This window comes from Delphinapterus leucas, chromosome 19 (genome assembly GCF_059928025.1).
Source record: "Delphinapterus leucas isolate spDelLeu-1000000601 "Yukka" chromosome 19, BTC_Dleu_Yukka2, whole genome shotgun sequence".
NCBI classification, from domain to species: Eukaryota; Metazoa; Chordata; class Mammalia; order Artiodactyla; family Monodontidae; genus Delphinapterus; species Delphinapterus leucas.
The window spans coordinates 52,615,565-52,633,713 of record NC_143147.1 but is presented as its reverse complement, the minus strand read 5'-3'; the positions used below and the strand labels follow the sequence as shown (position 1 = coordinate 52,633,713).

Sequence of the window (18,149 nt, the reverse complement as noted above, 5' to 3'; positions counted from 1 at the left end):
GAGCAACTAAGCCCGTGTGCCACAACTGCTGAGCCCACATGCCACAACTACTGAAGCCTGCGCGCCTAGAGCCTGTGCTCTGCAACAAGAGAAGCCACGACAATGAGAAGCCCGCGCACCACAACGAAGAGTAGCCCCCGCTCACCGCAACTAGAGAAAGCCCACACACAGCAATGAAGACCCAACATAGCCATAAATAAATAAATTTATTTTTTAAAATTTTATATGTCATGTTTGGTAGGGGGTCCAAATTCAGTCTTTTGCATGTGCCTACCCAGTTGTCCCAGCACTATTTGTTGAAAAGACTATTTTATCCCCATTGAATGGTCTTGGCCATTCGAAAATCAGCTGACCATAGATATATGGGGTTTTTCCTCTCAATTATTGGTATATTCCATTGATCTTTATGTCTTTGCAGTAACACACTCTCTTGATTACTGTTGCTTTGTAACAAGTTTTGCCATTGAGAAGTGTGAGCCCTTCTACTTTATTCATTTTCAGGATTGTTTTGGCTGTTCTTGGTCCCTTGTAATCCTATGTGAATTTTAGAATCAGCTTGTCAATTTCTACAAAGAAGTCAGCTGGGATTCTGATAAAGATTATGTTGAATCAGTAGATCAGTTTGGGGAGTATTGCCATCTTAACAACGTTAAGTCTTCCAGTCCATGAACATAGGATGTTTTTTCATTTATTTACATCTTCTTTATTTCTTTCAATAATGTTTTTTTAAGCTCTATTTCTTTTGTTAAATTTAATCCTAAGAATTCTCATTTTTTATGCTACTGTGATATTTTTATATTGATCTTGTATCCTACAACTTTGCTAAACTCATTTAGCAGCTCTAGTAGGTTTTTTTTGTGAATTCTTTAGGGTTTATTACATATAATACCATATCATCTGTGAAAAAAGATAGCTTTACTTCTTCTTTCTCCCGTCTGCTTTCCCATCTGGATGCCTTTTTTTTTTTTTAACATGTCTAATCGCCCTGCTTAGAACTTCCAATATAATGTTGAGTAGAAATGACAAGAGCAGATAGCTCTGTCGTAGAGGGGAAGAGACATCTTTGTTCTGATTTTAATGGGCAAGCTTTCAGTCTTTAACTTTTTTTTTTTTTTAAGTGAAAACTTTTATATTTTGAATTAGTCAGCGGGACTCAGTTTAGATGATCCCAATTTTGTTGGCAACATCCAAAGTGTCATAGTCAGGAGCCAGTCGAACATATGCCTTCTTCTCTCCATCAGGCCTGATCAGGGTGTTGACCTTAGCCACGTCAATGTCATAGAGCTTCTTCACAGCCTGTTTAATTTGGTGCTTGTTAGCCTTGACATCCACAATGAACACTAGTGTGTTGTTGTCTTCTGTTTTCTTCATGGCTGACTCGGTGGTGAGGGGGAACTTGATGATGGCATAGTGGTCAAGCTTGTTTCTCCTAGGGGCGCTCTTCCGAGGATATTTGGGCTGCCTCCTGAGCCGCAGTGTTTTGGGCCGTCGGAAGGTGGGTGACGTCCGGATCTTCTTTTTTTTGTGGCTGTGTACGCCTTTCAACACTGTTTTCTTGGCCTTCAAAGCCTTTGCTTTGGCTTCGGCTTTGGGAGGGGCAGGGACTTCCTTCTTCGCTTTCGGCGCCATCTTTGTGAAAAGGGGGGTCTTTAACTTTTAAGTATGATGTTAGCTGGGGGGTTTTCATAGATGCCCTTATCAGCTTGAGGAAGTTCCCTTCTATTTGTAGTTTGTTGAGTGTTTTTCTCATGAAAGGGTGATACATTTTGTCAAATGCTGTTTTTGCATCTATGAAAATAACATGAGGTTCCCCCCACCCCCGTTAATGTGGTATATTATATAGATTTCATTTTTATATGTTGAACCATCTTTGCATTCCTGGGATAGATCCTACTTCGTCATGGTCATGGTGTATAATCCTTTTAGTATGCTGCTGGATTTGGTTTGCTAGCAATTTGTTCAGGATTTTTGCATCTATATTTGTAAGAGATGTTAGTCTGTAGTTTTCTTGTGATGTCTTTGTATCAGGGTAATACTGGTCTCATGGAATGAATTAGAAAGTGTTATCAACTCTTTTATTTTCTCTTCCTTTTTAAGATGGTTTTACCATGTGTTTCATATCCCTAAATGTGTATTGTTTAATTTAACTGTTTTTGACTTTTATATAAATGGATTCGTATATTTCCTGGTATACACGTATACCATTTCCTGGTATACACGTACATATCCAGGGTATGGCTTTTATTTGTTATTATTTGATTGCTTTAAAGTAGTTAAACCTGTGTGTTTTTCCTAAACACTGCTTCACCTGTAGCCTGTGTATATTGATATATAATGTTGTCGTTATCATTTTTTCCCTAGATATTCTAGTTTCAGATTTGTAGAAAGGCCTTTTTAAAAATGTTAATTCCCAGTTTCCTTGTACTGTGTTCACATATGTTGCTCATATTATTTCTTCTTTGGGGGATTTATTATGGTTTCCTCTGTAGCCTAGTAGGGTCTTTTGGGGTGAGTGTTCTATGAGTACTTTTATAAAAGATGTATGCCCTATTTTCAGGCACATAACTGTGTTAAAATATCCTTAAGGTGTTCTGTATCCTTGTTTATTTTTTATCTCTTTGACCTGTCATGTAATGAGATGATTTGAGTCTCCTTACTTTAGTATATTCATGTGTTTCCCTTGAATCTCCTCTAATTTCTGTTTTATGGATGTTGCTGCTAGATTATGAGAGTTAGATATTAAGATTTTTAGATACCATGAGTTGACCTCATTGACATTATAAGTACCTTTATCTTGTTTAAAGCTTTTAATGTAAATTCTACCTTGATTGAAAAACCCTGACTCCTGCTTTCATTTTTTGTATATGTATTGCTTAGTATGTCTCCATCCTTTTGAATCTTTCTGAATCACCCTGTTTTGAATGTGCCTCTTATGATCATCATAGAGTTGGGTTTTGCTTTGTGTTACAGTATGAAAAATTTTTTTTGAGTTAATTTTTTATATTTTATGTGACAGATATGTTTAGTTCATATTTATCTTTTTAAATCGCTGACTCTGTGCTCTGGTTTTCTTCTCTGAGTGTAAGGTAGATAAAGCTATGGATAGATGGATAGATGTAGATAGGTGGATATAGGTTGGATTATATTTTTGTTGTAATTACCTTTATAACTTAAAAAATTACCTTTCGTTCTTTATTTCTTTTAGAGAGTATCCATCATTTTCATACTGTAAGCAGGGGAAAGTTTCCTTGTTTCCTCTTTTTCCTCCCTTTCATTTCGTCTACCACCTAATATCAGTAAACTTAGTGTGTATGTAGCATACAATTAAATATGGTTGTATAATACTTACATAATTTTCAGTTTTAAATGGAGTTCTTTTTTACGTCTATTATAGTTGTAACGAAAGGCAAATTCTAATTCCCATTTACTTATCTCTACCACCCTCCCCATCTTATATTAGTTATACTATTTCTTTCTTGTGAGGGCATATAACATGTACATCGTAATCTGACACCCTAGTAGCCCCACTTCTTTTAACCTCAATTCTACATGTAAATGTATTCAAAGCAGCCTTCCAGTCCTTCTGTTGAGTTTTTCCTCATCACTTCTGCTGTTTATTTCCTAGTAACTTCTTTAAAGGGGGTTGTACAAACAATATTTCCTGAATTATTTATATATATATAATATATATAATATATATATGAGATTATATTTTATATTATATATTTATAATATGAGGTTATATAATCTCATATGTTATATGAACCTATAAAAATAATTCAATCACATATATAAATATATGTACATTATAAAATCCTTGGTTAATACTTTCTTTCCTTAGATATCTTGTAGTGTTGTACCACTGGCTTCTGGAATTGAATATAATCCTGAAGAAATTGAAGGCTGGGCTAATTTCTCCCTTTGATGGTTTTACCTAGCTGCTCAGAGGAGTCTTTCTTTACCTTTAAGATTCAATAACTTTACTGCAGTGTTGATTATGACCACTGTTTTGGGACTGTTTTCATTGGCACAAAATGTGCCCCTTCAACATGTAGATCAAGGCATGTGGTGGGGGTTTTTTGTTTTGGTTTGGGGTTTTTGGCCTGTATATTCGAAGGGATTTGGATATTTGTATGTTTGAAGGGATGTCTCCCATTGCTCCAATCCAAGTTCTTCCCTCTGCTTTTTCTAGATCTCAGAAATTCTTGATGAGTGCAAGAGATGTAGGTGTATCACTTCAAGTGAGCCGTTTATCATACTTGAAGTATGTTTTTGCTGTCATTTTCTGAAAATCTGCTACTGCTGGCCTTTTTTCACTGCTCACTTGGCCTTGAATGGCTTCTGCTTCATTTCTCCTCACATACTTCTCTTATGCCTTTTTCTCTTATGCATTTTTTCATTCTCCAGATCATATCACTATTTTGCTTTTGTGTGGTATTCAAGAGAAAAAGAAAGTTGTTTTCCTGTGTTGCCACATTCATACCAGAAATCCTGGTATTGTTGTTTTCTGTTAGTTTGTTTGTTTTTTATGTATCCAGCAAGCTTCCATTACTAGTGTTTGGTAAGAGTTTATTATCTGAAGAGTTTGTTGGATTTTGTACGTACTGTCTGCAGATAGTGACATTTCAGCATCATCTTTTCCAGTTTTTACACCGTCCTTGCCTCCCTCCTTCCCTTCCTTCCTTTTCCTTGCTTCCACCCTCTACCTCCCTTTCCCCCTCCCCTCCCATTTCACTTCAGTGTTACCATTTCAGCTACATCTTAGGAGTTGAGGTGTGTCATTTTTATCTCTCAGTTTGAAATATTTTCTACTTGATTATGATTTCTTCTTTACTAAGTTATTTAAAAGTATTTCTTAATTTTCAAATATGTGACTGTTTTTTCCCCTGATTATTGTATTACTGACTTCTAATTTAATTGTAATACAGAGAATAATACCAGTTGTTTGAAATGTGTTAAAGTGGTCAGTTTTCTTAAATGCTCTGTGTTTACTTGAAAAGAATATGTATCCTCTAGTTGTTGGCTGCAGTTTTACACATATCCTATTTGTTTTGAGACTGTTAATTGTATTCCTTGAATCAGCTATACTCTTACTAAATTTTTTTGCTTGCTTGAACTATCAGTTACTGAGAGAGGAATGTTAATCTCCCACTGATGGTGGATTTTTCCATTTCTTCTTATAGCTTTGGCATTTTTGCTTATATATTTTGAAGCTGCATACAACTTTATAATTGTTAATAGATTGAGCCTGTTATTATAAAGTGATATTTTTGCCTTAAAGTTTCTTTTGTCTGATATCAATTTTGATAGCTTTGTTTTGGTCAGTGTATTTTCTGATGTCTTTTTCCACCATTTTTCTTTTAGCTTTTATAATCAACATTTAGTTGGATTATTTGTAGGTGTTTTATCTAGTCTTCCAATATCTTTCCCCCCACCCCAGTCTCTCTTAATTGGAGTATTTAATCTAAATATAGGTAATGTCATTTCCAGTATATTTGGATTTAAATCTGCCATCTCATTTTGTCCTTTCTATTTTTTCCACCTCCCTTTTTCCCACTTCTTTTCCTCTTTATTTCTGCATTCTTTTGTTGGTCTCAGCAAGAAATATTGGACTGGGAGATGTCTAGCATATTGATGAAGTCACGGAAATGGATTAAATCACCCAGGGAGAAAGGAAAAACACAGTATCAGAGATGAAGAATTCTCTCCATGAGCTTATCAGCAGACTAGACACAGCAGAAGATAGAATCAGTAAATTTGAAGACAAGTCAATATAAATTATCCAAACTGAAGTTGAAAGAAAAAGTAAAAAAACAGAACAGACTATCCAAGATCAATGGGGTAATATCCAGACAGTTTAATACAATATTACTAAAGTCCCAACAGGAGAGAGAAATGGGATAGATTCCAAGAGATGATGGCTGAGAAGTTTTTTCTTTTCTTTTTTTAGTGGGACATAAAATTATGACATTTTAAGAGTAAATGAAATATATGGTAAAGTGGTCTCAGGCCCTTGGGAAGAAGAAAATTCAAACTTCTTTAGAACAAGTTAGGCTTCAAAAAACTCCTAGCTAGGGATTTCCCTGGTGGTCCAGTGGTTAGGACTCAGTGCTTTCACTGCCGTGGCCTGGGTTCACACCCTGGTTGGGGAACTAAGCCATGCAGCCAAAAAAAAAAAAGAAATCCTAGATAAAGCTCCCCAAAACAGAAGATCATAGTCATATCACAAATCCAACTGAGAAACTAGACACTATGGGCTAGAGTTAATGGAGAAAAAAGAAGAGTAGAGTCAGACCCCTTAAGACTTAAGATATTGGAGTTGTCAGCTCAGATTACAGTGTGTAAAACAAGAATATTTAATATGTTTAAGAATAAAAAGGGATTGAGATCATGAGTAAAGGGCAAGAGACCATATAAAAACTCAATGAGAGGATTTAATAGCGTTTTGCACAAAGTTGAATATTAAATTGTAACACATCTGAAGAAGTATCAGGATGTAGGAAAAAATGGAGAGAGGGAGGGCAAGAAAGAAAGAGAGAGAAATGGAAAATACGTGAAGAGATTAAGAGTTAGATGATAAAGAATGAGAAGCTCTAATGTGTCTAGACAGAGTTCCAGAACGAAAGAAAAAAAAAGAATAGGGCAGAGGCAGTGTTCAAAGAGGAGATCCCAGAATTTGATGAAAGACACAACTCACAAATTCAGGAAGCCTAATGAATCTCGAGCAAGATAAAAAAGAAGTCTACATGTAGACACATCCTAGTAAAACTGTACAATACCATAGAAAAATACACAATCTTAGAAGAACTGTTGTAGTAACATGGAAGTCAGAATACAGTGTCAATTCTGTTATAATCTAATGGAATGTTGAATGTGCTCAGAGCAAACAACCATCAACCTAGAATTGCACACCCAGCAAAAGTATCTTTTAAGAGTAGAGATTAGGGCTTCCCTGGTGGCGCAGTGGTTGAGAGTCCACCTGCCGATGCAGGGGACATGGGTTCGTGCCCTGGTCCGGGAAGATCCCACATGCCACAGAGCGGCTGGGCCCGTGAGCCATGGCCGCTCAGCCTGCGTGTCCGGAGCCTGTGCTCCGCAACAGGAGAGGCCACAACAGTGAGAGGCCTGCGTACCGCAAAAAAAAAAAAAAAAAAAAAAAAAAAAAAGAGCAGAGATTAAAAATAGATAAATTTTTGGATAAAAAAATCAGTTTGCCACCAGAAGACTCTTCTAAAAGAAATTTCAAAGAAAGTATTTAAGAAAGAAGGAATGTGATTCCCTTTGAAAGACTTGAGATGCAATAAAGAATCTCTTATAATCAATATTTAATTGGATTGTATGTGGTTTTTTTGTTTTCTGTTTTTGCGGTACGTGGGCCTCTCACTGTTGTGGCCTCTCCCATTGCGGAGCTTAATAGCCAGACAACATGAAATTGCCCAGGATGCTGAGAGAAAACTATTGAGAAGGATCGAATAGGGAAAAAAATCATAATGTGTTATATATTCACTTTTCAATTTTAACTAATTTATCCAAATGAGTTCAATACTGGCATTCCACAAAATACATCAGCCTTCTCTTGCATACTGATTAAATAGCTCATGTGAGAAATAGTGGAGAGATGTTAGATGATAGAGATGCTTTGAAAGTGTATCCAAAAGATACTAAACTGAATAAAAGAAAGGCTGATTGTAGAGCCTTTGAAATGAGATTTATCTTTAGGTCTGTTAACTAGAAGGAGCTACTTATCTACCCTGCTGTAGAAGGCTAGCAAGGAATCATTTATCATTCCTTTCCCCTTCTCATTCTTCTGTGCTGCTTTATAGCAAATGAATATTCTCAACTTGCTTTGAGATGTCTAGTTTTTAAGTGGAACTGCTGAGGCAAATTGGACCACTTCTTTGGATCAGTCCCACAGTTTTGAGCCAAAACCTCATTAAGACTAACGGATGACCAACAGATCTGTGTTGGCTTTTCAAAATTAGCAGTGCATCTTATTTGAAGAATAATCTTGTAATGTTTAACCCCATAGCTGGCCACAGTCTCAAGTAATGCTTTTTGCTATAAAGTCTAAAAAGTTGAACGTTAATAGTTACTCCAGCTTCTTTTGGTTAGTAACTTGCCTGGCATATCGTTTTCTGTCCTTTAACTTTCAACTTTCTAAGTCCTCATGTTTTAGGGATATCTCTTATAATCAGCATGTAGTTGGATTTGTTTTTCTGACAGTTTTTTATTTTAATACTTTACATTTCTAGTGATTACTTATAAATCTGTTTCTTACATCTTTTTACTTTCTATTTTCCTGTTTTTTGTTGTCTGTCTTACCTTTATAAAATTGAAGTTATCTTAATCTTTCCCCCTTTGCTACTGCTATTTTTCTGATAACAACCCTTGGAATTCTAATACAAATTATGCTTAATTTAACAAAGTCTAAAGTTAACTCCATCTCAATCAGTAGAAGGACTCTAGAACGCTTTAATTTCAAACACCCTTTCCTATTATATATGGCTGTGTCTGCTAGCATTTTTTTTTAACTCTTTTCCATCCTGCAAGCTAGGTGGTGTTGTTACTGTTGTGATTATTAATCTGTATATTAATTTCATTTCTTACCACTTTTAGTATTTCAGACTTTTTGTCTGGCACCATTTTCCTTCCTTAAAACAGTGACTTTCAAGTCCTCAGTAAGAATATTTTTAATATTACAACCACACAAACACAACTGAAACAAAAGTTTTAGAAGACAGTATTTACCTTTATTGTGTGAAATATCCTCTGTATTTTTCTACTCTTTTTTTTTTTTTTCTGCCTGTTACAATCTACGAAATCAATGTCATGACCCACTAGTGGGTCATAATCTATGATTTCAGAAATACTGCTTTAGGAAGTTCCTTTTTAATGAATCTGTAGGTGGTAAATTCTCTTTTTATCTGGAAGTACCTTTATTTCATCATTTCTGAAAAATATTTTCATTTGGTATACAAATGAAAATGTTTTCTCTCACACACCAAAGCATACTATCTTCCATCTTTTGATGTTGCTTTTGAATCTTCTGTCAATCTGATTGTGGGTGATCCTTAATTTTTTTCTGGGTAGTAGTATGATTTCATTGTCTTTGCTCCCATAGTTATGGGACTCAATGAGTGTTTCTAGGTGCTTATTTTTATTTAGCCTGTGTGGTATACCTGTGCTTCCTGTACCTCTGGAGTCATGTCTTTCATCAGTTCTGAAAAATTCTCAGCCATTATATCAATAGAAATATAATTCACTTACTATAAAACTCACCCTTTTAAAGTGTACAGTTCAGTGGTTTTTAGTATATTCCACAAGGTCATGCAACCATTGTTACAATCTAATTCCAGAACGTTTTCACCACCCTGCTACATTTTTTTGAGCTGTATCTTGACTGTCTTTTAACCCATCCTCTAGATAGTTGGTGAATTTTTTTGTTTATTTTTTACAGTTAGGTTTTTCAGTTGTAAAAATCTCATTTGGTTCTTTCTGCAATCTGCCTATTCTTTTGGTTTTGATTTTTTAGTGTTTTATGTTTGCTAATTTTTGTAATTCCATTTTATATTTTAAACATTTTATAGTTACTTTATATTCTGTAACAGACTATTCCAAAATCTGAGTTCTTGGGAACTAAATCTATTGCTTATTTTTTGTGACTCTTGCTTGTGATAGATTTATTTCCTTTTGTGTGTATAGTAATCTTTGATTGTAACTCATATTTTATTGATCCTAATCTAGGAAAAAATTTGGGACCAAAATTGAGGATGCTTTCTGAGAATATATTTTATTCCCACTGCCAAAACTCAGAGATCCTGGGATTTCCAGCCTACTTCCAGGTTCTTTTCCTTACTAGTGAGGCTTCTCAAGTTTAGTTCCCCCACCTTGCTCAAACCTCAAGCACGAGTGTCACCCACATGTCCTAAGGAGAGCCCTTGCCCATCACAGCTCTGATTTCAGTTTCAGGTCATAGCTGATTTTTAAATTTTGTTTTGTTTTTTCTTCTCTGATTGCCCTTCTTGGGGATTTACTTTTCTCTCTGTGGTTCCTGCAGTGCACTGAAAATTGTGTTTTATATATCTGGTTAGTTGAGGGGTTTTTAGCCAGGGATAGGAGTAGGGAATGCCACAGTATCTAGTCCACCACACTGCCAAAAGAGAAAGTAAAATTAAACTCTGAACTTTGTTTGAAGACAACCGTTAGTATAACCACACGCTAATTACCCCACCATATTGCTACTTCTGCTCTATCTGACTTTAACTGGTACAATTAAATGTTATGAAAAGCCCTTTTTCCCTCTTCAGGGAAGACTACTTTTTTATAACATTCACTTAAAACTCTACCAAGTCATTTTTTGTTTTATTTTGTGGTTCTTACAGGATTATGTTGATAAAGAGAAGGCAATTGCCAAAGCGTTGGAAGACCTCAGAGCCAACTTTTACTGTGAACTCTGTGATAAGCAATATCAGAAACATCAGGAATTTGACAACCATATCAACTCCTATGATCATGCACACAAGCAGGTGAGGAACAGTTAATTTCTAACAAAGAAAAAGATACTTTATTTGTTATAACTATTGCATTTTATGAGTGTACCCCAAAAAACTTGTTGACTATGGTTTCTTGTATCTGCCTGTCTTTATCTGAGGTCATCTGACTGACTTGACTTTTCTCCAGTGACAGAGTCCCGACATTGACCTCATCCTTCCAAGATTGTATGTAGAGTGAAGAATTGTGAGCTTCATAAATCGTGCATAAAATTTTTGGCTTTGAGTGGTTTCTAAATTTGTATTTTTCAACTAAGGATCACTGGGAGCTTTGTTTCCCTTTCTCCCCCTTTCTGAACTTGTTAAACTTTGAATAGTTATCTCAGACTGTGGTCATTTCCTCTTCTGTATCTAAGAATTCATGCTGTATTGGTTATTTCCTATCAGTAAGTCATTTTGTTACTTGGTATACCTTGGAGGATAGATAAATTTAGAGGAGGAAAATCAAGTTAGATGCTATTTTAACTTCAACAGAAAATTCTGATGCTGCATGTTGAAGAGCTTTCTGAAAAATGAATTACACCTTCTTTATGGTCTTTTTCTTTTCTATTCTATTCTTTTCTTTCTTTCTTTTTTTTCTTTCTTTCACTGATTTAGAAAAGAAACGTATTCCTAACTAGTACTGGCATAAAGAAGGCGGCAATAATTCCCTTGGGGGATTTTAGAAGGAGGAAATGAATCTTTACATCTATAGAACAATTCTAACTTATTAAAGAATTTTGAGCCATTTGATCTTAGGTGACTTTAGCAGAACTTGCTAAGTCTTTGGGGATACAATGGTTGTAGTTGTTAAATTTGTAAGATTTATGAGCATTACTGGAATGCTCTCGTAAGCTGGACCTGTCAAACCAACTTTTTTTTTTTTTTAACCTTTTTTTCATCTTCCAACCAACCATAAGATTTTAGTGCACATAAAAGGCGAGCTTTGACTAAGTTTTCTTTTACTGGTACAGGAATAGTTTGTAAGCTGGTTGTGGTCTTATACTTTTTCCACATTTAACCACACCTAAGCCGTTTAAGATTCTTCCACTGATAGAGTTATATTGAAGACAGCTTTTCAACTTTTTATACAACTTTGGACAATGTTTTAATATATTGTCAGCTCTACTTGATTTGAGGAAGAGAAATCTAGAGAGCATATATATGGACAAGATATATTAGCAATTACCTTACTACTTCAAAGAATCATCTGTCAAGAAAGACAAATGCAACAGTGAATATTGCTTATCCAGTAACTTTTCCAGCTTTTTGGTGTGTGTGTAGTTCAGATTCGGGGTTTTGTTTTTGTTTTGTTTGTTTGGAGGAATTAACAAAGATATTTAGCATCTAAATACATATCTACCATTTTGGGCTCTTGAGAATTTCTTCGGTTAAGAACTGTGTATGATAAATTAAAAGAATTGATATATGTATAGCTAAATCACTTTGCTGTACACCTGAAACTAACACATTATAAATCAACTATACTCCAATATAAAATAAAATTTTTTTAAAAAATGAAAAGATTCCAGAGGAAACTTTAGGCACCAAAAAAGAACAATTAGAAAGGTTACATTTTTAGTTGAAAGAAGTTTCTTGACTTCCCTTTCAATTAGAAAAAAATGAACCAGGAAAAGTGTGATTCAAACTTGAATCATGTATAGACTTACTTTTTAAGGGGAAAAAATTCTATCAGAGCAAAACAGATTTACAAATTAAATATGAGCAAAAATACGGAACTAATAAAATTCACATTGACAACATTAATGTGATGGATGGTAATGTTTTAGTGATGTTGCTCTCAGTTTGAGAGTAGTAGAAATTATTACAACTGATTCATTTAAATTTGACATGTTTATTCTCCCGTGCACCTTGTGTTGCCTCTGTTCTCTCATCACTTTTCTCTTTTGCAGTGATTCTCCATCTGGGGAGATTTTGTCCCCCAGGGGACACTTGGCAATGTCTGGAGACATTTTTGATTATCACAACTAGGGAGATGGTGCTACTGGCACCTAGTGGGTAGAGACTAAGTGTGCCGCTAAACATCCTACAATTCACAGAAAAGCTCCTTGCAACAAAGAATTACCTGGCCCAAAATGTTGATCAGTAGTGCTGAGGTTGAGAAACTCTGTTCTCTTAAGACTACTGAAAAACTTTCAAATACATATGATATTGTGGTATTGTTTGGCCTTTGTTTGGTACAAACCAGTCAATTTCATTTTAAGTCCCCAGTTATGTTGTAAACATTTCTATGTTCTCATCTAAATGATCTCAAATATTTATTATTATTACTCTTTTTTAGATTATCATCAAAATGAAAATACAAAATTAAGGATTTCTTATATTGAACTACCTTATCCATTAATATAGAATATATCTGTGATCCCTGGTCTGGGAAAAAAGTCTTTAGCTGGTGTGATTAATGAATGCATGTAAGCTTATTTGTTCACCTTGATCAAAAGCCCATCTTAGGTGGGCTGTTCTTAAACAAAGAACAGATGTGGTGTAAGTTTGTTATTTTGTTTGTTTTTTGGTAGTGTTCTCTATTTGGTTAAAATGTAGGCTTTTCATCTTTCTTTATACTGTTCTCAATGCAAGTGGTAGGATCTTGAAACAGAATGCTATAAATATATAAACAAAAAAATGCACAGTACTGAATTTTTTATAGTTACTTTTCCCTGCCCTTAGAATTTCTAAGGAGACTTTAACTGACCTTGGTACAACACAGCTAAGTAATCCCTAAGAGGAGGAGGTAGGTCCTATTTTTCATTCCTCTTTGACGGACATGAACTTACCATACAAATGGACCTACCATTTTCCAAATTTATGCTCTAAAATCATAAAGACACCCTGTCTTGTCTTCCAGGAAGGCACACAGGATTATTATGAATCTGAGATAATAGGTAAGTACATTCAACCCTATATTAGTAATCCCTAGTTTGCATCTTTCATCAAATTTTCACCATTAAAATTTTCCAGAGAAATAATATGTTAGTGGTAAACTTACTAGTGTAGGCAGGATCCTGAACATGCCCTTATCTTTATTAAGCACAAGTAATTTCTCAAAAAGGAGCTATGTGGTCACCCTTATTTGTGGTGATTTTTTATCCCCCTGCCCTTTGGTGCTGTGTACATCTCACTATTCACTCATTTTTCTCAACTTTTCTAAGATATTTTGTGAAGAGAGTCATTAATACACAGATATTAAGACCCAGCTTGATTTTCAGAGATGAAAAACCTAATTAGACATTTTGGCTCTTTTTAGCAGTTTAATCCCTTTAAAAGTGATAATTTCATACATTTTGAAATCTTCAAGGGTAAGCCTTCCATTCTTCAAGGGATGACCCAATGTATGATTCATTTTTATATACGTTAGTTCTGATATGCCTGAGTGCTCAATAAACATTAGTATTTATCTTCTACCTTTGTTGGCTTAGTTATAAGTTAAAGTTGACTTTGAAACTAAACATTTTTCCGTCTCTACCTTCGTGCCTCTTTATTTTGCATATCTTTTTAAAGAACATATCTGCTAATGAATATAACAATGGAAACCATTTCTTTAGTCTTGCAAGGTTTAAATTTCAAACTCCAAAGAATATTCTCTTTCCCAGAGGTAAATCTGTAGCAGCACAGTAGTCGGTGCCTTATTTTAATACTGGTGTGTTTTGGTTTTGCTTTTGCTTTCTTGGTGCCTTATTACCCACTCAGGATTCTTCCAGTCTTACCCTCTTTTATTTGTGCCACTAAGGGGCTCTCCTCACTAGCCTCCAGTACATAAACTAGAGATCACAAATTGTCCCACAGATGTACAATTGACCCTTGAACCACACGGGGGTTAGTGGTGCCAACCCTTCCAGGCAGTCGAAAATCTGTGTATGATTTATAGTTGGCCCTCCATATCTGAGGTTCCTCCCTATCTGTGGTTCCATATCTGTGGATTCAAGCAACCCCAGATCATATAGTACTATAGTATTTACTGTTGAAAAAAATCCACATATCAGTGGATCTGCACAATTCACACTCGTGTTATTCAAGGGTCAGCTGTATTTTGCCTGGTCTTTGTGGTGTCAGTTTTTTTCTCCTTTAATTTCAGTTGGTTCCCAACTTTTTAAAATGAGATATTATATCATTCAGGCTTTGGCTTATCTTGAAAAATTGAAACATCTGAGAACATTGGGCCTGCATATCAACATAACAGTTGGGTAAAGCTGATTAGTTGCCTTCTCTTTAGAAAGGCATGTTCTCATTCTCCAATTAGATATGGTTTCCACTTCATCTCTTCTCTTACATAAGCCTGTGAGACTCATTACATTACCTACCAAATCCCTCTAAACATTTGAATTTGTGACCCAGGCCTGTACCTTTCCTTCTTTTCCACACAGGCTTCCACAGGTTCTCATTGACACTAGGGAAGTAGCGCATTGAAAAGATGCCTTCTTACTCCTCCTTAGTGTTGGGTACAACTTCCTTGCAATTTCAAAACCATCTGTGGTAGTCCAATCCAATATCAAAATCTGGTACTGTAAAGCAGCTTTGAGAAATTCCTTTAACTTGTACAAAGAATCAGTATCTCCATCAGAGGAAAGAATGCTTTCAGCCTGCCTCTTCTTTTTGCTAAGGTAGCTTCAGTATGAAAACCCCTGTACTTAAGTACATTTTAAAAAAAAAGAAATACGAAGGTCTGTTTTATCTGTAAAAGCAGTGGTTTCCTGAGCTTTATAAATGACTGAACTAAAACAAATCAAGCCTGTAGCAGCCATTAGTGATTTCTCTATTCTGAATTGTACAGAATAGAATCTATAACTACTACATGGTTTAGTTAACTTTGTCTAAACTTTGTCTAATACTTCTGAATTGAAGTATTTTCTGAGAAATTCTTTGGTGATAGAAGGAATGATCATTTTTGGACTTCACATAAACTTCATTCAAGTTTGGACTACTTTCCACTTGAAGGTTCGCTATTGACTGGTCAGATTTTTTTGCCTCTCGATGCATTTGATCCTCTGTATGCTTGGCACATGTAACATCAGGACAGTAAGCACACCAAAGCCAATTGAACCTCTGGGAAGCCACTGCAGATCTGATGAAATGTAACTGTATTCCTTTTTCAGTGCAACTTTGATATTCAGTGCAGGTGTTGGGGGGGGCAGTGCAGAAGTAAAAACAAAATTAAAAAGGCAAGGTGAGAAAAGATAATTCTAGGGCTAAAAGAAAAGGACCTTTCTAAGAAGTGAAATCCCTAAGATCAGATACCAATGAAGATATTTCATAGGTGCTGTATATTTTGGATGTTTATAGAATGTTTATACTTAGAAAACCATAAATTGATTATTGTAAAGATGTGAAACAGGTTAGGAAAATCATAAAGTATTTGTGAATCCCAAAGCTTCATAAATGTTGACTTAAATAGCACAGTTCACTTCTGAAGAGATTATTCTTTGAGAAGCAAAAGCAAGTGTGGAGAGAGGAATGTATCTCAGAACTAAAGCATATTGTAGTTGTATTTTAATAACCTGTATCAGAGAGGTGAAAATTTTAGGTTCAGTGATATTTTGTACACTGTGGATACCATTTTCTTTGGGACTGTTTTGTCTAATAAGAGAATTGACATCATTTGGCCAGTGTTCCAACAACTGAGCATGATTCGAGCCTTTTCACCTGTTAAATCTTATATACCCACCACCTCTGCTTTTGTTGAGAATAGATTCCTTACACCCTGCTGTCACAACCTAGTTAACCTTGGAAAACTCTGCATCTGTTTAGGGAAGCTGTCTGCTTTTGTGAGTCGAGGTAACTCTAAACAGACCCTTTGGGAGCTAAGGTTGCTGGTAAACCCTGTATTCTCATACTGTGTATTTCTAACTCTGTTCTTTATCTTGACACACAATTCCAAAGTGAATAAAAATGATTCTACCTAATTTATGTTTTGTAGCTTTCAACTGGTTTTCTGCTTCTATACACATGCATTCATCACAGTGATGCACTGTGGCAGAGATTCTGGGATGAGCCTGTATGTTCTATTGTAGTCTGAAAAGTTAAAGCAACTTAAGGAATAATGATAAGTTTGTGAGCGACAGTACTGAAAAGAGAACTCTGAACTAGGATGCTGCTGTTCCATTTGCTTTGGACCTAAGCAACTCTTAACGAATTATGCTCCTTCAGATTTTACCTAGAGGGCAAATCTTTGCCTCCAGATATGATCTCTAGAGGATTATGTAGATATACTTAAAACTTGTTATCCACAAAACCACAGTGGTATATACTATTTCACACCTACTCAGATGGCTAAAATGAAAAAGACACAGTAAGTGCCGGAGAAGATATGGAGAAATTGGAACTCTCCTACACTGCTAGTGGGGTTGTAAAGTGGCGCAGCCCCTCTGGAAAACAGTTTGACAGTTCCTCAAAATGTTAAATATAGAGCTACCACATGACCAACACATACTTAAGAGAAATGAAAATATGTCCACACAAAAACTTGTACAAGATTGTTCACAGCAGCACTATTCATCATAGCCAAAAAGTGGAAGCAACCGAAATATCCATCAACTGATGGATAGATATACAAAATGTGGTACAACTATACAATGGAATGCTATTCAGCAATAAAATAGAATGACTTACTGATAAATACAACATGCACGAATCTTGAAAATATTATGCTAAGTGGAAGAAGCCAATCACAAAAGACCCTTATGTTGTATGATTTTATTTATATGAAAAGTTTAGAATAAGCAAATCTATGGATAATATAGTTCAGGTTTCCAGGGACTGGGTAGAAAGGGGCAGTGAGGAATGAATGCTAATGGATGGGTTTTCCTTGGGGGATAATGGAAATATTCTAAAATTAGATAGTGCTGATGGTTGCACAACTCTGAGAATATGCTAAACCCACTAAATTGTACACTTTAAATGGGTGAATTTTATGATACATGAATTACATATCAATAAAATTATTTTTAACAACTTCATTATCAAACTTAAATTTTGGTAGTGATGATGGTGACTTCATATATTGAATACGTGTGTGTGTGTGTGTGTGTGTGTGTGTGAAAATACCTTAAAGCAGTATACACCTGGTGCTATTAAAGAATATAACATACTTTTAAGGCTTTTTGCTGTATTTCTGAATATAAAGCAAATATAACAGTGATTTTATGACAAATTAATTTGATATTAACCAAATGATACTAAGTCATTGTGTTTCAGAGTAATGGGGCACAAATGGTATTGCCATAAATGACTATTAGAACTACCGTTACCTAGCCAAAAGAATGTATACTTCGCTTTTTCCCCTCTGAGTTTTCTCAGTATCTGTAATCATCATTAGTGTTTGGTTTTCTCTGTTACTGAATAAAACTCATTTTCATCACTTACTGATATGCATGTGCTAAAAGAAGAATTTACACCTCAATGCCCAGTAACTTGGATTTCCTTAACCTTTCAACTATAATCTTTTTTCTGTGAGTAGTTTAACGCTGAGGCTTTCTGTGTTCTCTACTGGTCTTTTCCCTCCCTCATCACATGGCGATGTTCTGGCTGGTCTCATCCAGAGGCATCAAACACTGAGACTTGAAGTGGGTAACCTGGCCAAGCAACTACAGCATGACTACTCCAGTT

The 18,149-nt window shown here is 35.3% G+C and overlaps 1 protein-coding gene and 1 pseudogene across 6 annotated transcripts in view; one reads left to right on the top strand and one right to left on the bottom strand.

The window, feature by feature from the left end:
• GPATCH8 (G-patch domain containing 8) overlaps window positions 1-18,149 on the top strand; it is a 94,510-nt gene that overhangs the window by 62,506 nt on the left and 13,855 nt on the right. For 4 of the 6 annotated variants that reach the window (XM_089901307.1, XM_089901304.1, XM_089901309.1 and 1 more), the window contains 2 exons: window positions 4,193-4,264; window positions 10,383-10,526. In XM_089901307.1, the coding sequence (XP_089757433.1) occupies window positions 4,193-4,264; window positions 10,383-10,526 (216 nt within the window). Of the gene's footprint in view, window positions 1-4,192; window positions 4,265-10,382; window positions 10,527-13,395; window positions 13,433-18,149 lie in introns of all 6 variants that reach the window. The other 2 variants (XM_089901310.1, XM_089901305.1) reach the window with 2 other exon arrangements.
• Window positions 1,123-1,637, bottom strand: LOC111170248 (large ribosomal subunit protein uL23 pseudogene; annotated as a pseudogene).